Here is a 26,109-nt window from a genome sequence, read left to right on the forward strand (position 1 = left end):
TCTTGCAGAATCACAGGACAAGGGGTTGGCCATTAGTCAGAACATATTATGTTGTTGGTGTTGAGTCTTCTTTTCCTTGGTGTCGAGTGCCCACCAAAGAAAAGCTATACTGCCACTGATACTTCTTTTCTTTTGCTCCCATATTGCTGCAGCTACTCTTAGTTGCCACTTTGGTGGTGACCCTATTGTTTTGCTTTCCTCTACCAGCATGGATAAGAACAACTAAGAAAAATGGAACTCTCTAAGACAAATTACATTTGTGCATATTGATGTGACTATGGAGCCACCCTCGTTACTGTCAAGATGATTCATGTCAGCACACGTTATTGGATTAACGAACGGAACTTGTTCACATAGCAACATACGATCGATTCTTATAGTAAGCAAATGGCTCTCCTCAGGCTGACACGATTTATTTGGTGCATACATGGCAAGCGTTGGCTTGGATTATAAAGGTTCAATGAAAACACGGATGCTCAGAAAAGGGAGCAGATACCTTGCTGTCTATGTTGCTGGAGAGCCAATCAAGTACCTCGTACAAACCCTCACCAGATGTTGCGCGAGTGCTCTGTATATACCTGCGCATAATAAGTCCAGAAATCGAAATCCTCGTCTCCTTCGCAAACAGGCGGCTAAAGAGTTTTGCAAAGGTAAGCCCCATCGTTTTCTTCGCTATTCTATCAGAAGCGAACCGTACACCCACGGATCTAAGCAAGAACACGAATGGCGCATTGGATTTGGCCAAGAAATCAAGTTCAAGATATTAAAGAGGGGCAAAATACTACAAGGTCTACACGAATAGGCTGCGATCCGAAATCAACAAGGAGAAAAAGAGACTGGCCAACCGATCAATCAAGAATCTCCAAACTAAAGGCATCCGCGATTCAAAAGGACTGTAACCGATACTCAAAAGCGATCTTCTGAGCCAACAACCAAGAAATAGAGGAGGGAGTTGTGGCTACCTGAGATCTCGAAGATCGGATGGTGGAGGAGGCAAGGATCGAGGTGAACTAAAACTGAATCTCCCGACTTAGAGGACGATTAGAGGGATGAAGGAAATCGGCAGGGACAGTGCGCTCGATGTAGGCCACATCCTCCAGTCATGTACTCAGTCGGGGCGAACGTTATCTAACAGACTGTTACAAGTAATTATCAGTTGTTGCAGTCATATAATTCGGTTACAAGTAAACCCCTCATCTAGCAGACAGTTTTGTGTTAAATTTGACTCAAATTATCAAATGATTTAAGTTAATCCTCAGACCAAGTGTCAGATTTATTCTCATAAACGCAGATCCATACTACCGGCCAAAAGATAAATCATCTGAAATGGTCCAAAGACATCAACTCCTACTTGGGACACTGATGAACACATTTTATGCATGAAAATTCCAGAAAACTGATAATTTCTCACGGGCTACATTACCACACCAAGTTTCTAATACATGCAACTCAGCACCGTATGATATCAAAACAATTGACACACATACATATGTAGGTCATCATAATCGTTATAAGATGTAATACTTGCTTCAATGATGCTGGAAGAATTGTCTTTTGAGATCATTAGATAACACGAATGAGAACACATCAATAAATTTCATGAATAGAAAACAAAAAAGAATATCGACCAGTTAGTTTCTATATGAATTCCTCAACACCAGTTCAAAGGTTGCCTTACCAGTTAGGTTAGTAGGCACAAATACCACAACCACAATTATTCTTTTGAACCCTCGACATCCAACTTGTGCTGGTTATGAGCACAAGAAAGTGGGCGAGTGACGAACTGGCAACTGAACAATCATATATCAAGTCCTGTTTCATCCTCACAAATTTGGATTCAATCATATCTTTTGAAATAATTATCTCACTGCCGACAGCCAAATTTGATAAATAGCATTAATCAAGAACGAACAGATCAGTCATATATCTCATCATCCCCACATAATGACTAACCATGCATATTAAAGAACACATTTTTCCCTTTTACCTTGACGCATGCATCATCTCTATCACCAACTTGAGAATGGCCAAGCAATTTACATAACCTGCATGCTTCACGCACTGTAGAAAATTCTTGCTGTAAAGGAATTCCCCATTATGTTATAAACATTTTCAGTAAATAATAATTAGCCATTAATACTAGTTTCAAAAGGAAAAGTGAACATTTGTTTTATGCCACCGCAAATTTCAAACTGTGGCATGGCCCATAGAAGATCAACTCCCAACAACAACCAATACTCCAATGATGCCACAAATCGACCAACAGCCTCATCTAATCTTGGGAAAATCTGGTTTAATTTCTAACAAATGGGGTTAAAGATGAAAGACAGCACCCTAGAAGAGTAAATAATTTCAGGCGGGTTTGCATATCTTATAGCTAAAGCATAGATATACCACAAAAAATCATCCTTCAAAAACTTCTTCAAATGTCATTACGAAAAGATCTAAACAACGGAGACAAAATCCTCAGCAATCAATCAATTCCATAATTACCTACAAACAATCAATCAATTAGCTTCATAAGACCTTATGCATTTAGTTTCACCTAAAGAAACAGCATTCCAAAATACCACTGCAAATCTTCTATCTACATTTTGAAACCAAGACTTCCAAATTTATTTGTCTTTAAAGGGTGATCCAGTGCTTAATTTAGAAATCACTAAAAGAGCATTAAAAATGATCTTAGTGTTCTGACTGATTCTGAAAATCATTAAACACATTTCCACTAAAATCTTCAGTTATTTTCAAAGGAGAAATAACGTCAAATTGATATGATGGACATGTCTAACATCTACAGAAACATCACAAGCACCAAATATTATTTCCATAGGCTCTCCAAAAGGGAGAAATTTTTCTAAACAATAAAAAAAATAACAACAAAATCAAACTAATTTTTTTTTCTGTCAACACATGCTATCTAACTGTTAGATATTTTTTACTGGGTCATATCTTTTTAAATACCCAAAAAATGATTCAAATAACCTTCAGCCATTTCATCCTACTCCTTGACTCCCAGCTGAATTTTGTTAAACTTAGTGATCTACGAAGACTAATGTTCATCATTACAAAAAAGTGACAGCAATGAAAACTTTAAACCACTTGATGTTCTAGCTTCATACCTCATGCTGTGATAATAAATGCTTATCTCTGTAGAATCCAAATCAGAGGGACCACATCAAGCTACATTGTAATTTCCACAAAGATGGAATACTTTGAAAGTTCAGTAGCTATATAACTGGTGGTCAAACAATTTGGTTTAAGGGCCCCTCAAAAGAAAGAAAAAGCAGAGATTCCAAATAGAACAGTATAGATGGGATTAAGAAGTCATTGCAGCATTAGATAACACCATCTCAAACGAGACAAACATGTGAATTTAAGGATCCATTCAGTGACATATGATACATCACAGGAATATTGCCCTAAACAAACAATCAAAACAGATTTAAATGATGTTAATTTGACCAGAGTTGACCCTAAAACAAAGCTCAAATGTGGGAAAAGTTCCATATAACCATCTCCACATAGTTACAAAGTAAGGGCTTTCGCTAGCATTGCTGCAGCCCAGGAATTTGTTGAAATTAAAGGAGAGCTGTTCAGCTAGAATAGATGCACCTTAGATTAATAAACAGCAATAGCAAAATATAAACACTCTCGGTTTAACCAAAGATATTGCCCTAAACAGAGCTCAGTGGCAGGAAAAAGAATCATGTATGCAACCCAAAATGGCTGACACGTTAAGGCTTGCTTATCATTGTTATGTTATGGAAATGAAGTGTTTCAGTAGATCAAACAGAAAGAGAACTGAGAAGGGAGACAGAGAGGAACAGAGATGAGATGAGAAGGAATACTGGTCCAGGGCAAAGACAAAATTACTTCGTCATGTAAAACAATTTCACCACATATGAAACAAAGCCAACCACAAGTATTTAGTATTGGATATACCAAGATTCTCGATGTCTTAGATCAGGATATCTGTAACTCGAATCAAATATATCATCAACATCCTGCTATCCCTTACAAGGACCAGCAGCCTTTCAAGCCCTAAAACATTTTCAATCCAGTTAAAATACATCTATATCAATCACAATTGATGGATCATGTTGAGAAACTAATAACAGCAATGTATGTTGGCCACTAGTGCACACTTCTAAAGGTTCCTAGATGGACTCAAATAATGAATCCATGAAATGATTTACCTGATCAATATTAACCATTGAAGCAGAACCATAAAAACAACAGTTTTAACATGACCAAACCCACCCAATCAGAACACTAGATTATACAGCGTGCAAATTGCACAGGGAGCAAACCAAAGCGTTGAGACTTCTCCATACCATCCAATCCAGTTTCAGGTGTCTAATAACTGGGTGCATCAATATACCAACAAGTACAATAAAGGTATCACTAAATCAAATAAAAGAAAGGCCTCACATGAAAGAGATGAAGTGATGGAAAGCTTAATCATGAATCAATTAGCAAACACATCAAAATTGGGACTTAGAACAAAACTGAACCTGAACAAGCATTACAAACCACAACATTTGAACTATTTCACCATAAAATAACCAGCATTTTCAAAATACAAAAGTAGGTTTCAAACGTTTCATACTCACATTTTGCAAAACATGCATATAATAATAATTAAAAAAAACCAACACCATCAACTTAAAATCAACTTTTTAAGAAAATTACATACAGAAACCAAGCCAAATAAATAAAATGCTAATGGTATCTTACCAATTAAAATAAATACCTGTAACTAGAAAAAATTAATAATATAGTCAACAAATCAGAAAAAACAGTTTAATAAACTAGAAAGGTCAATAATCTTTAAATCCGCAAGGTTCTTTTACAATTTAGCAACAAGTCATTTATAGGGCTTTTAGAAGCAAATATAGTAGCTCAAAATACTGCATAAGTGGAAAGGATAAAAGAAATTTAAGTATCACAAGGTGGTTCCAAAAACTTGAGTTTAAAATTCATTGCAAACTACAGAAAAGATGCATTTCATTGAGCGCAGAAGCAGGAACTCCAGAAGGATCATCTGCCCAGAACAAAATAGATTTATGCACCTACAAAGGATCTGCAATATAAGGAAGTGTGAAATTATAAAAAACCAAGCTTCGAACTAAAGAACTGTGCATGAAAAAAATTACTGCCAAGAAAACTTATCCATTCAAATCCACAATTAATGGATGGAAGTTACAAAAGGCAATAACAATTTGATAAAAAGGCTGTATAAGATAAAAATGAAATAATCAAATGGAACCTGATAGAATCAAAATTGAACAAGAAAATCCAAACAATATGATAGCTAATGTAGGAAGCTTGGCAATAAGTATTTTGTATAAGGGAAAAAGATGAAAGAGGATATGACTTCAAACTATTGATGCAACTGGATATGCAAATCATGCAATTAACCAGTTTTGATGCCAACTGTGAAAGACAATAAAGTTTCCAAATATGCATAAAAACTAGAAAACCAAAGGTTGTCAAGATGGTTGGCATCTTACATTTTCTAATTACTTGTCAAACAGACAACAAAAATTTAGCCTCAAAAGATTTTGGAAAGCTAGAATCAGCTGTGTTTTTTCTACCAGAAAATAATTCTAGATGAAAGCAGATAATCGGGAAAGAAAACAAATGCAAGACATTTGATGCTGAGAAATGCCAAATGTCAACTGAAGCTTTGACTAATATTACTCATAAAACTTGCTAGACCACACCATTCCACTAACGAGTTCACAATCAAAGCACAGAGACAATAGTACATGTTCACGACAAAAGAGCATATTGAAGACATTATTGCAAATTAAAATTCTTTTAACATCCAATCAATCAGTTACTTAACACCTCATCAACATTTTGCTAGGCATTCATCACAGAGATAACCTAGTAATATTTCTATGTTACAAATGCAATTAGTTGGAATGTTGAATGCTTGAGATTTGAAGGTTAACAGTAAACAAATAATCAATATTAAAGAAGAAAGAAATTGTTCAAACTAAGTTATTTATTTGAAGCAAATTAGAGTAAAGAATTCTTATAATTATTTGCCCCGATGTATCTGCTGAGTATTCCATGATGGCACTAGTATAGTATCATATCATCCAAATTCTGTCGAACTTACACAAGCATTTCAAGTGATAAAAATTTTCAAATCACCCACTGCAATACATTTAAAAAGTTACTGTATGATCCTATAAAAATATTGTTTAACTTTGACATGTCCATAACAAGCAAGTGAATTGAACTTGTTACTCCTTTTTCGCTTCTTCAAATATTCTACTTCGTTTTGTAAATCAAAGCTCTTTAATGGGATAGATATCACATTATTCATTTAAAATTAAAAGAAGACACAATGTAATTGTTCAAAGAAAAACAAATTGAAGCAGATGGATGCATAACAATCAGAAGCAACTCTGTTTTCAGAGGAAATGGAAATGAAGAGAGGGGAAAAGAGAACCAATGCAGGATATATAGAGAACGATGGTGTGTATTCTTGCATGGAAATTTTCACAGAGAACACTTTTCACTTAAAAGACCTCCTTTCTGGTGCTTCCTTGACAGAGTAATCAACCTTTTATAGCTTAATTATTTAATTCTCCTGATTTTTTTTATTTTTTTCCAAATAACATTTTCAATATATTACATGATTGAAAATATAAGGTTACATGCAACAATACATATAAATAGTAGTCATAACAAGATCTAAAATATTCTCTATATCTTTATGTAGATATTTTTATCCTTTTTATAATTTTATAATGATTAATATCTATCAATTCTCAGTTCAAAATTTTTTTACAACCGACGTGATTGTATCGTCATCAGCCAATACTGATACTGATTAATAAAGGTCATATTGCCACCTTTATAAACGTCTAGACACATAGTTCGTTCCTATACGACCACGAATTAGTTCGTAGACCAATCCTAAAAATAAAATTATCTTGACCAATCGGGAAAGAACTTCCTATTGAAGTAGAAGATAGCCATGACGAGAAACAGCAGCAAATAGATAGATAGGACAACTCTTCTGGACTTTTTACACTATATCATTATGTATATGTATATTGATGTTTAAAAAAATTGAAAGAAATGTAGCGGATGATAAAAAAATCATAACGGTAAGACATCTAAAATTGCTTCTAACTGTGATTCAAGTAAATGAGATGGAATTGTCAAAAATTGGAGTTAGCTAAACATTATACCTGCACTTAACTAACGACCCAGGTAAGGGCCTAGGCCACCCATTTGCCCAAATCCTGTTTGGTTCCTTCCAGCGCCTCCCTGTCCAATCGAAGCATTCCCATATCCACCCTGCGTATGTGCCTGTGAGCCATATCCTCCGATCACCCCCGTATTAATGTTTCCCCCAAGGCCACCACCATAACCACTGTTCAATCCATGCCCAGAGCTGTTTGCCAATGATCCAGGAACTCCCTGGTTCACGACTGATCCTGCCACAAGGTTCGTCAAGCCCAAACCAGCTCCTTGAGTCGCAAGGAATGCAGTCAGAGCCTGCCCCAATGCAGGATTCAACCCTGCTGCTGCAGCCACTGCAGCAGCAGCTGGTTGAGAAGCCTGGTTGAAACCCAATCCACTCGCTGAAGGGGCCATCAGGTGCCCAGCACCTGAGGCACTAGACAGATGACTACCGACACCTCCCAAATACCCGGGCTTGTCAGTCCTCGAAAAGTGTGAACCAAGCAGTCCACCAGCAACCTGATGCAAGCCACCATGGTGAGCCGCTGTAGCCTGAAACTGGAACCCCAGCTTGTTTGGCTTCGGTCCATCGATTGCCTTCTGGCAATGCAGAATGTGACCATCGAAATTCTTGTGGGGCTCCTCCAATGCTTTCTTTGCACTCTCAATCGTCTTGTAAACAAATAAAGCAAACCCCTTGGGCTTCCCGGTCAGCTTATCCAACCCTAGTGGCCCCTCCTCGATCTCCCCAAACTTGGCAAAGAACTGTAACAGCTTCTGGGGATCGATCTCCGCCCCAACGTTGCTGACAAAAATCTTCCTCTGGGTGTACTCCGACACCGGCGGTGCTGGTGGTGGCACAGGACCAGCGGACGCGAGCTGGCACGCGGTCACGCGGTTGCCGATCTTCTTCTGAGGCTGCTCGAGGGCGCGGCGGGCGCCGGCACGGTGCTTAAAGAGGATGAAGCCATAACCCTTGGACTTGCCGGTCGCCTTGTCCATGACCGCGTTGCAGTCCTCGATCTCGCCATATTGGCGAAAGGCGGCGGTGAGCGTCTCTGCGTTGGTGTCCCAACCGAGGCCATGGACGAAAATCTTGCGGTGGGCAGGGTCCAGGTCGGCGATGCGGTGGATCTCCGCCAGCACGTCCGGGTGCCTCACAGCGGCGTCGCGAAGGAGCTCGACCAGGTGGTCCCTGGGGAATGGCTCGAGGAGCTTCTGGATCGAGGTCGGATCGTTCTCCACCACCTCCTCCGCGTCGTTGCCGACACCGACGCCCCCGGCGGAGGCGCCACCAAGGTCTTCAGAGGCCGCGTCGGATTGGGCGTTCTCATGGACCGGAGGGTTCGCATCGGCTCCGGTCGGGGTTCGTTCCTCCTGGGACTCATCGATCGGAACATCCGGGCCGGACTCTTCTTGGACGGGCTCCTCCTTGGGTTCTACGACGGGCGCGGGCGCTTTGACGGCAGAGGAAGGCGTGAGCTTTCGCTTCTTGGCCATGGCAGCAGAGTCGACGACGGCAAGCCCTTTAGGGTTAGGGTTTGGCGCGGCAACACGACAATATAATATAATGGATAAAGGCGAACAACGTCACGTGGCGCAGGGTAATGTGGCTCGGAACAGAGTTCATCCAACGGCCAGAATTCGATCATTACTTGGCTCAACTCCTGTCTAATTAGGGGGGCTGTCGAACCGGCCTTTGCGTGGATACGGTTCGGCCCAACAGCTGACGAAGTCCCGCTCATTCATATCGTAGTCCCATTTAGTTATAATAGTATGTTCGCTGTTGTGTTGACTCGTATTAAAGACAATGGTCAAAGGTTGACCATTATTTGTTGAAATCCTAACATTCATAACCTTCATAATTTGTGGCCCATCGACTCTCTCTCTCTCTCTCTCTCTCTCTCTCTCTCTCTCTCTCAGGAACACAAAAAAACAGAAAAATGGACTTGAAATTAACATAAAGAAACAGCAATATTGTTCCGATTTAAAATTCTTTTTTTTTTCTATTCTGATGTTGTCTCAATTTATGACATTTATGAAAATGTTAATTCATTGACGCATGTTCTTGTGCATTCAAAATGGCAAGCAGTAAATGGAACTCACAGATTAGGAAGCTAAGACAGGTTCTTCAGTCGCTTTGATGGTGTAAGCTCCTTCAACCATCTCCTCAGTCATCGATCGAACTTCTCTTTCGGTCATTGGATGGAATTGTTCGACGCATGATGACGACGAGCGGATGTCTTCGACACAAGCACTCTGGTCTGGTGACCTTTTCATCTGGCTTGGGCTAACCTTGCATATGCCAAAACAGGCCACTCCAATGTTGCTCACGTCGCCATCATCTCGGGGTACGTCTTAGTGAAGGGAGACCATTTTAATCTGCTCGTCGCCTACTTCGATGGCCTTGTCCTCCGGTGTCTGCTGATTTAGGCCTTTGTGGCGTGGCAGCTCAGAGAAGTGCTCTCCGATGCGAGGACAGACTCCAATGGCATTACACAGAGGCGCACCTGTCATTTAAGCTAATTGTGCAGGCGATTACCAAGGTAGATGAAGGCCGTACCTGCGTTCATGGGAACTCGCATGCTTGACCTTGAACTTGACCTTTCTCAGATCAAGGTCATCCCCTAGCATTAGAAAACCGGCGTTCGAGAGGTGGGTTTCAGATCCATTGTCCTTTCTGCACCGGGAGCACTGTACTTTGAGGAAGAGGACGGGAGATAAAAGGGCGGAACCAACCAATGACGAGGGAGGTTCATGGTCTAGTTGCTGCTCCACTGGAATAAAGATGAGCGGTTCTCGGACGTGTCCTTGCACTGAGCAATGGCATCTCCTCACGGCTCAAGGACGAGGAGTCCATAAAAGCTGGAAGATGGTGGGAGACTCTGTCGTTAGATGATGCACACATGTGACTCGAATGCTTGGCTGTCATCGGAGGAAATCTTTGGAACATGGTATTTTAGTGGGAACAGTGAGAAAGAGAGAGAGAGAGAGAGAGAGAGAGAGAGACATCACCATGAGCGCAACATATGTCCACTGACCTTATGTAGGAGAGAGAGCTCCTTGGTGTAGAATTGAGAATTCAGGTGGGAGAACTCCTGCAGAAGACCAGTTCAGATGTCTTCTGTGTTCCTCTGGCTGATTACAATCTTGGATTTGATTAGTTCCTCTTCATTGGATGTTTTGTTTTGGTCTTGCAGATCGGAGGGGTGTCGAGTCTTGCGTGCAATCTTTGGTGGATTTGGTCGAGCACTGAGAGCAAAGGAAGTTGATGAATGAGGTTCGGGACGAGGGCAACTGAGGGCGGTGGCGACCGACAGAGATTGGTGAGCTCCAAAGCCGCCAGGGTGGGCCTATGAACCGGGCAATGATGGAAGCCGACAGAGGCTGCGGCTGCGAGGGAAGCATTCCGGCGCCTCATGCAGTGAACAGGACGATGGCGGACGAGGTGGAGAGGGACATCCGACAACGGAGGAGGAAGGAGAGTAGAGAGCAGCAGCCTGCGCTGGGTGAGATGATCCTAGAAGACTTCCTGGTGAATGCCGAGGTGGGAGCTGAAGACTCTTGTATTGCCTTCATGCCTCGCGAGCACTGGTTGCAGCATCGCCATTGTGATCACCATCATCAACAGCTGCAAGCTTCAGCGTTGGCCAGTGACAACCCAGCGACGTCCGATCCGCAGACGCCAGGGCGGAAGAGGGCGGCAGGAGGAGAAGTCTCAGAGAAGACCACGGAAAGGAGGCACAAGAGGCTGATCAAGAACCGGGAGTCAGCTGCACGGTCGCGAGCAAGGAAGCAGGTGGGTCACTCTACTTCCCCACCGTGGAGTCATCTACAGCGAAGGCAAGGTGTTGGCTTCCTCTTCTCCGTTTTAAGGTTGCTTCACTCTTTACACAGGCTTACATGAATGAGCTGGAGAACAAGATCTCCCTCCTACAAGAAGAGAATGAGAGGTTGAAGAAACAGAAGGTAAGACAAAAGATTAAGAAAAATCTTAATTTCAAAAGGATTTGATTCAACTTTAATAAAAAAAGCTCATACCACCATTATACTTCATGAACTAACATATATACATATTTGCTGGTGAAGGGTTATATTTACCTTTGTTTTATTTGCAGGAATTGGAATCAGCAATTCATGAACCACAACCAGAAACAAAATACCAGCTCCGCCGAACGAGATCAGTTCCTTTCTGATCTTTATTTTGTGGTACAGATGCTTGTATTTTGTGTTGTTTGAGCTCTCAATAAGTTTCATGGCAAGTCTTGTGGTCTTGGCTTTCAGGATGGGCTTCATTGTGAATGAAGCATTGCCTTTTTAGCATCAAGGAGTGATCGAAGTTTCTGCTTGCTAGTTTTCCTGTGAATTGCAGGCATACATAGGGCTCAAAGAGAAGGCATGGAAGTGTTCTTTACCAGGCTGTACAAATCATAAACTCTTCAAGGATGCATTTCCATGTCCAGGTCCCCTGAATAGAACCTTTCAATGCATAGACTCCAGCGAGAGACTAAAAGCAGCTTAAATCATATGTAAATGACCTGCAATGATAAGTATTTACATTAGAGAGCAACTAAAGCAGCTTAAATCATATATAATGACCTGCAATGATGGTATTTACATTGGAGAGTAAAAACAACAACAATGAGAGTCGGTATTGACATACCTATCTGATAGAGCAAGTCACCTGAGAATAATGCATAAGATTCAATTTGTAGAACTCATTATGCACAGAAATTATACTTTTAATTTGAAATACTTCAGTTCTTTCACAATAATAATGCAAGCAAAACAAATTTCACCTGTATAAAATCAGTCAGATAATGCTGCTTATGAGACAATTAATATAACTTTCTCTGAAAACATACAATTAAAAACTTAAGTTACATGATTTGGGTCCTTCGACTCTAAATTTTAATTGACTATGTTCCTTGTAAGAAAAGCACGAGGGTAACAGCTTAAGCTTAAGGCAATCATCAACTGATAAGGACGATTGTCTTGGTGCATTCAGCTGTCCTCGTGTGGAATGTATCACGCTTATGATCCCCAATGTCTCTCTCAAAAGCTTTTCAACATACAAGAAGCTGTACCAGATACATGGAGTTCGGGAAATGTGACATCAATGAATAAGAAAGTCAACTTTATTCTGTTGATTGAGGCATTCGGACAGGTCGGTGAGGCTTTGGAGCTGCAATACACATGATAAAATTTTGACAACATTATATTGCTGTAAAACAATTTAATTTAAAGGAAAAAGGTTAGTTTAGATTAAAAAAGGAACAAGACCAAACAATGTGGTCTTTGAAAAGTCGATTCACAATGATAACTAGAAGGAAGTAGCGGACCACATACTCGGATCTACCAACATAACAATCCTCTCTCATTTATTTGCTGTTTGGGTTGGAAATCTGTCATGTTATTTGTGTAGGTCATCAAGAAAATCTCAAAGTTGCATACACATGGATTAGTTCATTACATAGGACGTGACTCACAAATTGGTTTCTACTTCAAGTATGCTAATAAAAGTTGGTGAACTGAGGTCAAAATATTAATTTGCAAGTCTTTGTGCTTCACTGGATAAGCATCAAATCCATTCTTACACCATCCTGTTCATGTCACCTGCAGATGATGTTAAGGTGAATATGGGTCTTACAAAAGAACAAAAAACTGGTTTAAGATGCAAATTTTGTTCTACCATGCAGGTTAACATGGCAAAGTATCATGTTGGAGAACATGGATAAAGATTTTGATAGATGATGGAACTCGGGATAGGTGGCATTCTCACAAGAGAACGTTCAGAACAAACATGAGGCATTGTAAGGAGAAAGACCTGAAGCTTGAAACTTAGCAATTGAAAGGAGAAACAACATCAAATTATGGATGAAGCATGATAGATCATGAGGTGATGTACCATCTTCAGGGAAGTTGACTTTCAGGAGGTTTTCCTCCATAAAATAAGTACAAAAAAATATAAGGAGATGGAAATGAACCAGAAGATTATAACTGGTTGAAAAAAATGAGTACAAATCTTAAATTGATGTGAGAATACTATGCTGATCTAAAATTGATGTGAGAATACAAATCTTAGGCGAGTTTATAAAGTGAAGATGTTTCAAACTTTCAACATTCAAGCATTGACAGCCTTGCTACTGTATTGCAATCATGATGTTCCAGCAAAACTAAGGCCTTCATGAGTACAACTCGGCAAATCAATCAAACTGGCTAATCAAACTAAGGCCTTCACCATAAGAAAATAAAGAGTGATGAATAATTTTTGAAACACAATCATAAAGCCAAAGACCAAAGAAACCAATTGTCAGGCAAAGTAACACCAACCACAGGAACCTTGAAATGAGAAGTTTCATTTTTGATCCGGAATGGTAAAGTCAAATGGGAAATCCTTTGCCTTCAGAGGCTGCTCTCTGAATGTGGTGATTATTTAGTATAGCAAAGTGAAAATTATCAAGAGAGATAATATGTTGTCCTTGCGACACCGTGTTCAATATGAGTTTTATAAAGTTTACAGGAGCATATCCAGAATTTCAATGTGAGACGAGGTCCACATTAATTTGATTAATGAATTGGTAATTATGGAAGTAGGTCATCAAAATAATTAAGGGTCTCAGAGTGAATATATTGATAATAAAAGACAAATCAGAAAAGATGAAGTTAATCAATAAATGAAAGGACTATGTCGGTAAGAAGTACCATTGGGATTTCCTTGTTCATAGAAATTTCGGAAAAGTGCAACAGCTTCTTCTGACATTAGACCTCCAGTACATTTGAAACTCTTTGCTTGTAAATCACCTCTGCCACAGAACAACCAATAACAGTTATAATTTAACAAAGCAGTAAAATCTTTCATCGAGAGAAAGCAACAAGAATGGAACATTCACTGGGAGATATTCTATTCTATGTAGTTTCCTTAAGGTGGCTGATCAAAGTACATGAAGAGGACAGTTGAGGGGGCACACACACATGCTCAATTAGCTTCACTGGTATCCAGAAGAAGCTATAATTTATAACCTGAAGTATACAAGTACAAAGCTCTTTAAATTTTATTTACTGGTAAGAACAGGACATCCAAGAGAAACTCCAGCAGCTTGGATATAAGAAACTTACAAATAAGAAGAACAATGTTGTTTACATCCAATAAAAACTCCAAGCAATTTGGATAGAAGAAACAAATACAAAGAACAGACAGCAGCTTCAGAAGATTTATTATTCAACATGAAATTGACAATAAAGTATAAAAATGAAAAAAATGCCATATAAAGCATGTTTGCAAGTCAGAAGGCTAATCCAGCTACCATCCTCGATTCATTCAAGCGGTCCTCAAGCAAATTCAAGATCCATGGGGTAAATTAACCTGCCTCTGGAAGGTGCTAAATTTCTATGACCTTAAGCACAACCATAAAAAAACAAAGAAAATATTTCATGCTATTATTTTCCTAGACAACGAAAATATAAACAAGTATTATGGAACTCAGAAAAACAATATTAATTTTTCATTAAAAGAAAAAGACCAAAAATAAGAAGTGATGACAGTTTAGAAGTAAACCTGGACAATTTTTCAGAAGCACTTTCATGTAGGGATAAGACAGATCCACAACCTCCAAATTTATCATTGGAACAACCGTAAAATACTTTTCCTATTCCTAAAAAAGGAGTATCAAGAGTAATGACAAACTAAGATGTGAATGGAAGAATATCAAGCTGAAGAAGGTAGAATGAGCAAACCAAGAATGGACAAAGCCGTTGCACACATTATGCATGGTTCACATGTAACATATAGATCACATCTTGAAAATTTCTCTGCAACTTCTGATTGACCAAGACCAATCTTTTGCCACTCCTCAAGTAACGCATCAATAGCTTCCATTTCTGCATGTCTAGTAGCCTGAACATATGATGGTGATAACATTCACATTACCCTTCCTAAGATCACAGGAAGTAATTTCTCAGATACATATAAGAACTACAGTCTTCCACAATAATAAGTTAGGCAAGTTATAAGTAAGCTTTCTCAGATGCACAACAGCACACTGTGGTAGACAATCAAGGAAAAAAGAACAAAAATTGCTGGGCTTTTCCCAGAAAGACAACTAATAACAGTGAGGATACATGAGTAGAGAAGCAGAGTGTTGACAGATCACACTCTGCTGGATCCTTTCCATTTCAAGAGAGCTAAGAGAAGGGTGAGTATATTGACAATGTAAAAGAAAAATATTACCAGGACCATTGGTTAAAAGAATTCGCTTTTAATAATTGCACACAGCTTTTCCATCAAATAAATTCTGGTGTTATGAAAAGACCACTTTAGATTCTTGTATACTAACATAATATAATTCCTTTTGCTATTGATACTATTCGAGTTCAACAAGAGTGAACTTATATGTCATATATTACATATCCTGTAGAATCGATACCATTAGTTAATTACATATGTTAATGATGGTAAGATGGTGAGTGAATCATATAATCAATTAATGTCATTCATATATCAAAACTTTGTAATAGAAGGTTTTCAATGTGAGGAATATACTGAGAGTACATAGATTATATATCTAAGGAGAAAGAAATCGTGTAGTTAACATCAGTTATCTTGACTAACAGGAAGTAAATAATATTTTGACTGATTTTAACTTTCAGCCCATGACTTACATTGACATATTGTATGCACCTGTGCTGATGGTTCGACAAACACTTAAAAGTTCATAAAAATTATCCAGAAACACATTTATGTTCTGCAACAATTGTGCACATATTGAACCTAAAACTCGGATGGAACATAAATCTACATCAGAGTTAAATTTCCAATAAATAATTGATTTTTTTTAGTTTTTAGGAGTACAGAGAACCCATTGTTGGTCGACTCAATGACAAAAAGAAAAAAAAAGGTTGCTATACATAAAGATCATAATAGAAATCAACTAATTGCATACATACATTTCGTGTTGCTGAGGTACGGTTGCTACCCGAGGCTATGACTTTTCCATCCTCCACAATAACACATCTAGTAATTCAAGAAAAGATGTTCAATGATAGGATGGAATCAATTAAAATAATCATACACACAGTGCTAGAATTTGAATCCTCATTAATATACTCTAAAAATTTTAATGAGACAGACGCATGATGTCCATCTGTATCTCTAATTCCAGAAACAATTTAGTGCATGTGATAGGTTCATGATCTCTTATGTGACAAAGTATCATTCTTTTTTGCACCAAATTATATTATTAACAAGAACTTGTAAAATGTTTTCAAGTAGATAATAGTAAGAATCAGTGCACAACATTCAACCAAGTGACTAATACAACCTGAAAAGACAGGAAATGGTCATTACAAAGAAAGAAGGATTATGTTATGTAAGCTCCAAATGCATTATAACAAGATCCTCCACCATTCTTTTAAAAAAAAATTGGAAAAAAACTATTAAATAAAATCTCTTGAAAGAGGAATATAAACTTACCCAACTGGAACTTCTAGGTTTTCGAGAGCAAACCTGGCCTGACAGATATAAGAAGAAAAACGGAACAGAAATCAGTCTCCATTTTTCAAAAACATAATATATAAAATATTTGAGCAAACACCAAATAATTTTAGGTTCTATGACACTAAACCATACTAATGTACATAGCACGAATTGATCATGGCTGGTAAAGTATTATGGTTCTGAAGTTCCCATATAGGAGCGTCAATGGTTTGTGTTCATGGTTGTGTTGAGACAAGCACCAAGAACCCTATTTAAGAAAAGTGTGAAAGATACAAGGAAAAGATAATTTAAAGGTCCATGTGCCAAGAAAAATTATCTGTACCCAGTGGTTCATGACCACATTCATGAGATCAGCATGTCAAAACACTATAACACATAGGCCATAACCATCAAAACCAAGCAAATTTAGTTCTAATACAAGTATCCACAAACACAATCTCTATGACATGTGCCTGATCCAATAGTTAAACCTATAGTAAGTTCAATGAAGATATATCCATCCAAGTTAGCATCAGAATTTAGTTATCATAGACCTTAAGACTATACTTTGAAGATAAATATAATCAATACACTTAGATCTGTTCTAATGTGAACTTACGTCAACTTCTGTGTAGAAAAAAATTATAAGCACAAAACATAACAATTTCTCAATCATACATCTTTATTTTTAAAAGCATTATGTGATTTAACATTCAATATTTGTTAGGAAAGGGAGAAATACAGGAGAATGATAATCCTTTCCAGTTTCAGATTATAATAGTAACGGCAAACTAACAAGAAAATCAAAACATAAAGCACAGCAGAAGATAATTCACAAAACAAGAGTATATGGATAATGGACTTGACTTTCAAGCCTAACAAGAAAACACTTATTCCAGGTTGCACTTTGAGTTATAAATGCAAAGATGACAGTCAAAACGTAACACCAAGATATATAACACAGAAATTAATGCAAGAGGTAGAAGGAGAAATGTAGAGTGCCTGACAACAAGAAATTTTAATATAATCAGCACGTAAAGCTATAACTTCTCAAGATTAATTTAAAGTTCAAGATACCTGCTCCAAGGCAAGCTCCATGAATCTCAGTTCAGTTAACAAATCATGTCCTGTTTCCAGTGCCATCTGACGGCATAACACGGGAGTGTTAACTTAGATGCACAAAACCAAAACTAACAAATTTGCTTGAAAGAACAAACTATTGCAATCAGACATTTGATAGTTACATTGTAAGTCAGGAATTTTGTCAAACAGCTGGAGTACACAACAAACAGAACCATTTCTAAAGTGTTAAAGACCTTCGATTATAATAGGATTCAAGTTTTGCTGTTGAGTTGTTGAAGACAGAACAACTTAGACCTTTAACCCGTGTTTAGGCAGGATAGAAAAGTCCAATAATGATATCATATAAATCTAGCTTCCAAGAGTATAACAATAGAAGATTTCCAAATTGTTGAACTAAAACACAATGCAATTGAATGAACCAACTCATACAATGAGGGACGGACGGGACAGAGAGGCCAGAGGGAGGAAAGTAATTCTCTCGGTGAACGTCAACTCTAAAGCTGCATGGTTCCGCAAGATTTGAGCATGTGAATGCAGAGAATTGCTGAGTTCATCATGTATAAGTATAACCTTTTCCCCTTAAATCCGAATATCTGAGCAACGGAGACCTAAGCAAGTTTTAGAGAGGGGAGGAGAGGGCAGAACAAAAGAGGGGAAGAGAGGAGGGCATAGGAGAGGGGAGAAAGCGGGAGGAGAAGAGAGGAGGTACGTGGATGAAACAGGAGAGGGGCAGAGAGGAAAACACAGGCGAGCTAAGGTGAAGAGAGGGGAGGAGACCTTACGATCAACCAGACCTCCAAGGTAGGAGAAGATAGGGGGAGGAGACGGAAGAGAGGAGAGAAGAAAAATAGTACCGACAGTTGTCCAACGGAAGCGGCTCGGCCAGCGTCGCCGGCAGCTGAAACGCTAGGGATCGCTCGTCGCTCGTCCCGTGCACGGTGCGTCGGCTTGTGGTCTTTTATAGGAGCCCGATGAGTCGACTCGGACGAGGCGATCGTTTGCACCGAGTCGACTCGCAAGAGGACCCGATGCCACGAGACCCACGTTTGAAAGGCGCAGCCGACTCGTCAGGCTTGATCTGGGCCGTATGATCGCACGAACCTACGGCCCAGATCGCGAGTTTGATAACCTTGAATTAACAGCTTCCCCGTGGATCATCTTTTGCAGCATCAAATGCTAAATAAATATTATGGAGAAAAATGTTATTGGCATATTAATAACAAATGATGTCTCTTTGAAAGTATTCACAATCTTTGGACTCTACTATTAGATAAACATACCATTGAATCTCTCGAATCACAACTAAAACCTAAATTAAGCATCGAAAAGTTCGAGGAATAATCCGATATGAAATTGATGATCAAAAGAAATATTAACATGAAAATAAGGTGTGATTTTTTTTTTTACATATTTATGGTGATCTCATTTTTCAAGTTATTGTTAAGAGTGGCATTACATTTAGCTTAGATATGTCATTACAACAGCAGCCTCTTTAAGCTGCTACTTCTGTCTGCATGTTATCCTAATGCTCCTCTCTCTTCTCTCATGGTGATAGAGGAGGGAGAGATCATCATGATACGATAACTCAACTATTTTATTGAGCTAAGACATAACTTTAGTTAAATTAAGAGTATTTTAATTTTTTTTAATTTATTTTTACACCTCTAATGTTAATCATTTTATCACTCTCTCTCCTTACAATTGAACTCTATACATTCACATTTACATCCTACAATAATTGTTTTTTAGCAAGTCTCGATATGAAGGATTAAACAAAAGAATTGGGGCTTGATTAACATTGATCATGCCATTTTCTAATAACATTGTCAGAGTATGAGAGCCAATTGAGTTGGAGTAAATGATGGCTTCTTGTGATCATGCACAAGCCTCAAATTCTCCATATGGATTTATTTGGTCAACCTAACTCAGATTTCATTTTGAGATGACAATTTAAGTGGACATAATTAAGTTTATATCCACAAATATTTAACTGCAGGCTAATTGAATCAAGTTCATGCCATCTTAACTTTACTCTGGTCAATCACTATTCATAAGACCATCTTATTGATTCACTGATGTGGACTTTCTTCACACCATCTCTCTCTCTCTCTCTCTCTCTCTCTCTGTGAAGCAGACCAGAGTGACCACAAAAGCTCAGACATTGACATGCATTAGTGAATTGAGGCCTGGGTGAATGGGAGTCATGTGAGATCATTATGCACATCAGTGCAGTAGCAGTTGCAAACAACTGTACTATTATATTGTTACCATGTCATCCTCACATATAGTCAGCACCTGACTGCAAGTAGAAGCTTGAAACCTGTATCTACACTCATAAAAAAAGTAGTACAATTGTTAGTAAGTCAACTCTGTACAGTGTCTTTGTGGCATCCAGGGTTACATCTTACCAAATGCTACATAACATTGATTTCATTATGTATTTAATGCACATAGTATAGTAATATTCCTAGTCCTTTCACCAAGAAGCATCTAACAAGTCACATTGTTGTAACCAAACCATGTTTTTGCTGTCCACAGATTGTTTAGGTTGTCAAACTCTGAAAACAAAAGCCACAACAGATTATATGCTCATCTACAAGATTTTAGATCTGGTGCAGAGTGAGGTGGGTAGCTGCTTGGAATGAGCCTACAAACCCATGATGTTGAAATAAGAACAAAAGAAGAAGAAGAAAATTTCAAGTGAAATGAAGGAAGAAAACAAAACATGTCTGTTCTAAGGTGCATATTTACCAGGTTAGGAATAGAGAGATTGAAATGTATTGATGGCAAGAACAGAGCAAGCACCTAAGACACAAGAGGAATGGCAGATATCACAGCTCAAGCAGATGGAGCAGGAAGAACAATATTTAGCTCTAACAAAACAAAAGCACATCAAGCTGAAGCTGTTAAAATTTCTTAGTAGAAGGTAGATGTACAAAAGAGCTAAGAGATTGTTTCTCAATGATATGTGCCATTCCAAGATAAAACAGAAAGAAAATATACAATGAAAACAAGTATTGGTAGTAGTGTTCTTCTTCGAGTGTGTTTTCCCCTTGAGATGTCATTGTGAGGTTTGAAATTATCTGACAAGAAACAGGAGCAGTTAAAAGAGCCTTAGATATTATGCAGAGGTGGGTGATAAGTCATACTCTCACTCTATAGTACACAACTGATACTGAAACTTTGTGGGGGCAACACATTAGTATAGCCCAAAACACAACATGCTCAGCGTTGAGATGAGAATTCATGACTGGTACTCCATTTTATGCACTATAACATGTAGATCAGTAAATCAAAACATTCTTACTGTACAGGAATGCAGGAATGGAGGAAAATTGGATGGCTACTGCAAATGCTGATGCCTCTGTTCCTGAGGAAATGGCACTCTGCAACTGGTTCCACATAAACAAACAAAACGAACCACCGCGAGCCATAGGAAGAGAACGAAGGCAAGAGGCCGAATTGATTCAAAAACCATTCATCTCCAAGAGATAAGTTCGTCTCTTCAGTAGTGCCTTCGCTGCAGCCTGAAATGGCCCGTCAAATGCCCCACAAACAAATGCCTCAGCGTCCTTCCTGCTACAATTGCCGCTGGTGGTGCCCTCTTCTGCGGGCTTGATAGCCACCAGCGTGGCTCCCTGCAATGCCATTCCCTCGGGCAGCTCCAAGTATGGAGTGTATCTCAGCTTCATGTTTGATGCAGGCACCTGAGTCCTATTTGATGATGCAGAGGCTGCCAATGGCTTCTCTCTGAACTCTTTCAGCTGCTCCGCTCCCATGGTCAATGTTCCCTGGCCATCGGCGTCCGTCAAGACCACACTTCTCAACGTGGGGTGATCCCTAATTATCTGTCGGAGAAGATAGTGCCTTGTGGAAGCAGCAATCAAGGAGCTGATAGTCCAAACAACCCGCAACTTCAGACCTCCATTCGTATAGAACGGCTCCGGTATGCTCCCAGTGTCTTCCACTGACCCCTCCAGATTGGCTGAAGAAGGCCTGCGATCCATCTTGGTCCCACCCAATATCACACAGTTCTGAAGGGTGCTTCCGAACTCCGCTCTCCACTTCAAGAAGACGCCATCTTCCGTTCCGACGTCGCCAGCAGGGAGCTCGATACTCAGGTTGCGGACATGGGTGAACTTCTTGAGGACTTGCGCAGGGGAATGACGGGAGAGATGCGGCAAAAGAGGCTTATGCCCGGCAGTAAAGTTCTGGAGGTGTTGAAAGGGCTTGAGAATAGCGAACAGCATGAGCTTCAAGAGATGTGCAAGGAGGTTTCGAGGTTTAGGGGAAGACAGGGTCAACGCCTCCTCGGCGTCACCATCCACCGACACATCTCGGTCGATCCTAACAGACACGTCGTGAACCTGGGGGACCAGGATGTTGAAGCGTTTTGACACGGCCAAGCAGCGGCCGAGGGACCGGATATCGGCGACCTTGTTGAAGATGAGGAGGACAAGGGAGTCTGGAATTTGATCGAAGTGGTCCTGGTAGAGGGAGGGGTCTGCATGGATTCGGGATTTGGACTGCATGTTCCCTTGTTGGGCAATCAAGCACTCTCTTTGGACGCTCGCGAACAAAGATCCTCCGATGGATTTCCTCCTGTTCAACTCAAATGTCATGGTTACATTGACGATGAAAGCAAGCTGAGATCTTTTTTCCACCGGGACAAAGGAAGGAATGCACCGATCTAATGATCTGCATAACAAAAGATAACAATCCCATAATTGTGATCGATTTCAACGCCCAAAAAAGAACCTTTTTTTCTCAACACTAGCAGGTTAAAAGGAAGCCCTTCTCAGGAACGGTGACCGACGGAAAATTTCAACCTTGGACGCCGAACCTCAAAATCAAGAGTTTTGGAAGGAAAACATAGCTCCAGAAAACAAACTCGCATCGTTCCTTGATGACGAGTTCAAATCTTTTTGAACCGAATAGACCAACATTAGATAGACGATTGGCCACAAGCTCGAAATCCAAGAAGAGCAGACAAAAGAAACATGGCTTAAAGTGCAACAGAAATTACCTCAAAAATCGCCGACGGCTGCAACCTCGGAAGCTCTCAACTCCCACGAAAGTCCAATCTTTGTCCGCAAAACCACTTCCCCAAGGATCCGAAACCACGCAGCTTCGCCGAGCTTCGACTGACTCGAACGAAGCCAAATCTCAACCTGATCCGCGAGAAGGCAGATCTCGGAGAGTAGCAGAAGCAACACGAGGCGAATCTAGGGATCGATCACGGGATTTCGATGAACGGAGTAGGGCTTGGGGGAGGAGGAAGTGCTCGACATTTATGGATCTCTCTGGGTTCACCGACCCGCAGGTTTTCGTTATACCAGAGGATACGGAACATGACGAAGACACGTTAACGGCGCGACGACCGAGCGTAACGGCGCACCGAACCTGGTAAGATATTTTGAGCCGCTGCTGTCCCATCGAATCGATAACGCGGACTGTTATGTCACGCTGTAACGAATCGATATATATCTTTAATTTCACTATCCTTAAATCTAATATTTTTATCATTAAGCTCTATATAGAATAATAGTTTTGGTTAAATTAATATATTTAAATTATTATTTATAATTTCTATTATAACCTTTTGGAATTTTTTAATATATGGCATCACTAAAATCTCCTTAAAATACATCTATAATCCTACAAAAAATTCATCATAAAAACCTAAATAGACATTATCCTTGTACAATCCAAAGAGTTATATACTATAATAACATCTCCATTTGATCTTGAGTGTTTTTCTAGCAACATTATGTTCAACATTATTATAAGGTTGAGAACTATCAAATCGAATTGTTTATTATTTTAAAATATGATAAATATTTTGTGAAGGTAAATTATTTCTCCAATTTTTAGACTTGCATTTCTATTGCAAAATCTATATGATTACAATGTCAATCATTAGAAATAATATATCAAAAATAAAAAATAAAAAATAATAGAATCCGAAAAGAATCAATATGCATGGCCTTTCTTCTATACTTGGAGGCACAATTTCTTTGCCTCCAATTTTGATCTTTAATGTGATGGAGGACCTTAACATTGTATCAAGATCCATCCTCATATATGGTAATAAATATTCTCCCAAATATAAACAGCACATTATTTATCAGCTCCTTTTCATTCTCTCCATTCTGGAAACACAAAACTCTGCAACTTATCCATGGGTTTGTTGTGTGCATGAAAAACCCTGAGCATCTTGTATTTTCCTGATCAAGATTCTGTGTACACCACCCCCTGATTAGCTTGCTAGAACCTAACTTTTGAAGGATGATTGATATATGTATACCTACACAAGTCTCCCTTGGTGAATCTGTAGGACAGATGTGTCGAAATGGTGCTCCTCATGTTTAGACAAATGACTTTGCCACCTGGGGACTATCTGGGTCTTGTCCAGAGACAGCAAATTCAAATCTAACCTATCCAATGATGCAAGATAAGCTTTTGATTTCTGTGGAGATTTAAGTAAACCCAAGGGGGTTAGATCAAGTAGCTGGTTCTGAAATTGAGGCCTTGAAGTGGTTTAGCATTACTACCAAGCATCAGGTAGATGACCTACAATGCATGAGATAATATTTACTAACATGCAGCTTGTATGAGTAGGCTGCCTAGGAGTTGGGAAACCTTTTTTTTTTAGCCTTTCAATGTACATAAAAGACTTGAGAAATTTAAAGAGATCATACTTTGTAAGATTTCAAATTGAAAGCCAAAAAACTCTGAGCCTAAGTAGATGAAATAAGAAAAGTGAAGGCTTGTAGTTTATGCTTACCCACAACAAAAGCACAGAGATTTCTGTGTCCTTGCTTCATATCTAAAACTACTTGTTTGCAGATGGACAAGGTTAAACCATCACATCTTCCAAGTTATTGCCTCTGCTCACCATGAACTCTGTAATTACTGCACCAAATAAAAGAAACAGTTAAACTCAGGAAGGATGAGAACTTTTAACTGAGCTAAAATGTTCCACATGATCAAGTCAAATTCTGAGCATCTTCATGAATAACACAATAATTCAGGAAGGATGAGAGAAAGACAGAGATGATTGTCAAGAAAGATATACGGTTGAACAACGACATCGATCCAACTACCATCCAGATCAGCAAGCTGAGTTGCTCTTGTTTGAGCATGTCAGAAACAACCAACTAGCTTTGCAGTTCGAACACACATCCTTATCACCAACCTAATCAGCATCAGTGCAGCTTGGTTGCAAGTGCCAGGGAGGGAATCTCATCAAAGTCTGGTCCTGGAAGCATTGTTGCTGGCTAAGTGGTGGTCGCTTTCCACTTTTCTGAACTTTCACTTGAGAAAAAGAAGGGGAAGTTTGAATTGGTTGTGAGAAATAAGGCTGTCCAGAACTCGGACATACTCATGTAAAGATCACGATGCTGTCAAGCAGAAGCATCTCAGTGAATAATGGCAGAGCAGTTGGAAAGAGAAACCTCAGGCTTGCATCTCACACTCTTCTTACTATGATGTCCCTTGGCATTGTCACCAACTTCCTATCAGTGCCTTCTTTGTGGAAATAAAAGCAAGTGCTCACATGCTTTCGGTGTCCTCTCATCTTGTAGGTTAAGAAAAGATTGCTGCTTCCAGAAGAGCCACAGTTAAAATAATGTGATACTTTGGAAAAGCATTAGCTGCACTGCTTTGTTCAAGGACAAGAGAATATAGTGGAAGAAGAAACAGACAATCTAGGCTGGTGTTTACCTTGTGGAAAAAGGAAAAATCTTGATCAACCACAGGCAAAAACCAAGGATGGTAAGAAGTTAGCAAGTTCTGGCTTACAAGAAATGCTTGAAGGATCCAGCTGCAATTTCATTTTTGTCAGAAAGAAACATTGTCATTGTCATATAAATTTTCTCACTACTGATATAGGCAACAAATAAATGAGTAAATAGTCAGTCGAGAAGAAAATTTTCTCAAAAGCAGGCTTCAAATTGCATTTGCAAATGTGTCCAAATCAATTTCCACAACATATCTAAAATGAGTTAGCATAGTTCGAATATGATCAACAGAATTCTAAGCAGTTTGAGACAGATGACTTGAGATCCAAGAAATCGAATGGGTAGGAAACAACCATTCCTCATGTATGAAAATATAGAAATCTACAAACAAAAATTTGAACTTTGATAAGAACTAGGGAAGAAAATGCCAGTTGAGTGATATAGAGGGCAGTCCAAAGCATCTAAAAATGCAAAAGGCAGCAGCTCATACATCCATCTCCAGAAACAGACATTGATTAATGAAGACCAGAGCCACAGATAATTCGTATCTATCATCCTTGAAAATCTTGTTATAACTTTTCATCCTGAGTTGGGTAGAGG

The 26,109-nt window shown here is 39.2% G+C and overlaps 4 protein-coding genes across 8 annotated transcripts; 1 reads left to right on the top strand and 3 right to left on the bottom strand.

The window, feature by feature from the left end:
* Positions 1 to 1,803: 1,803 nt before the first annotated feature.
* On the bottom strand, positions 1,804 to 8,757 carry LOC135676369 (RNA-binding protein P-like). 3 transcript variants are annotated; one of them, XM_065187484.1, is made up of 2 exons: positions 7,215 to 8,757; positions 1,804 to 2,334 (listed from the first exon to the last, which is right to left on the bottom strand). In XM_065187484.1, exon 1 carries the CDS (start codon positions 8,707 to 8,709, stop codon positions 7,225 to 7,227), a length of 1,485 nt encoding a protein of 494 aa, XP_065043556.1. In that variant the 5' UTR covers positions 8,710 to 8,757; the 3' UTR covers positions 1,804 to 2,334; positions 7,215 to 7,224. The 3 variants fall into 3 exon arrangements, with proteins under 3 accessions (XP_065043556.1, XP_065043555.1, XP_065043554.1); XM_065187483.1 differs by lacking the exon at positions 1,804 to 2,334 and adding an exon at positions 4,803 to 5,072; XM_065187482.1 differs by lacking the exon at positions 1,804 to 2,334 and adding an exon at positions 4,803 to 5,083.
* A 415-nt stretch (positions 8,758 to 9,172) lies between these two features.
* LOC135583930 (tRNA-specific adenosine deaminase TAD2-like) lies at positions 9,173 to 18,773 on the bottom strand. 3 transcript variants are annotated; one of them, XR_010514256.1, is made up of 10 exons: positions 18,622 to 18,773; positions 17,762 to 17,827; positions 16,682 to 16,719; positions 16,156 to 16,222; positions 14,947 to 15,106; positions 14,768 to 14,864; positions 13,915 to 14,015; positions 11,311 to 11,747; positions 10,251 to 11,142; positions 9,173 to 10,074 (listed from the first exon to the last, which is right to left on the bottom strand). XR_010514256.1 is itself a non-coding variant. In XM_065187485.1 (8 exons), exons 2-8 carry the CDS (start codon positions 17,825 to 17,827, stop codon positions 12,348 to 12,350), a joined length of 576 nt encoding a protein of 191 aa, XP_065043557.1. In that variant the 5' UTR covers positions 18,622 to 18,768; the 3' UTR covers positions 11,988 to 12,347. The 3 variants fall into 3 exon arrangements, 2 of the variants coding, with proteins under 2 accessions (XP_065043557.1, XP_065043558.1); XM_065187485.1 differs by lacking the exons at positions 9,173 to 10,074; positions 10,251 to 11,142; positions 11,311 to 11,747 and adding an exon at positions 11,988 to 12,394 and having other exon boundaries at positions 18,622 to 18,768; XM_065187486.1 differs by lacking the exons at positions 9,173 to 10,074; positions 10,251 to 11,142; positions 11,311 to 11,747 and adding an exon at positions 11,988 to 12,394 and having other exon boundaries at positions 18,626 to 18,746.
* LOC135677452 (ABSCISIC ACID-INSENSITIVE 5-like protein 2) lies at positions 10,577 to 11,405 on the top strand. The gene is made up of 3 exons (XM_065189812.1): positions 10,577 to 11,008; positions 11,107 to 11,178; positions 11,328 to 11,405. The coding sequence occupies exons 1-3, from the start codon at positions 10,577 to 10,579 to the stop codon at positions 11,403 to 11,405; spliced, it is 582 nt and encodes a 193-aa protein (XP_065045884.1).
* A 2,090-nt stretch (positions 18,774 to 20,863) lies between the features above and the next one.
* On the bottom strand, positions 20,864 to 23,694 carry LOC135676371 (F-box protein At4g18380-like). Its single transcript, XM_065187489.1, has 2 exons — positions 22,794 to 23,694; positions 20,864 to 22,465 (listed from the first exon to the last, which is right to left on the bottom strand). The coding sequence occupies exon 2, from the start codon at positions 22,387 to 22,389 to the stop codon at positions 21,235 to 21,237; it is 1,155 nt and encodes a 384-aa protein (XP_065043561.1). The 5' UTR covers positions 22,390 to 22,465; positions 22,794 to 23,694; the 3' UTR covers positions 20,864 to 21,234.
* Positions 23,695 to 26,109: the final 2,415 nt, after the last annotated feature.

This window comes from Musa acuminata, chromosome BXJ1-6 (assembly GCF_036884655.1).
Source record: "Musa acuminata AAA Group cultivar baxijiao chromosome BXJ1-6, Cavendish_Baxijiao_AAA, whole genome shotgun sequence".
In the NCBI taxonomy this organism is placed as follows: domain Eukaryota; kingdom Viridiplantae; phylum Streptophyta; class Magnoliopsida; order Zingiberales; family Musaceae; genus Musa; species Musa acuminata.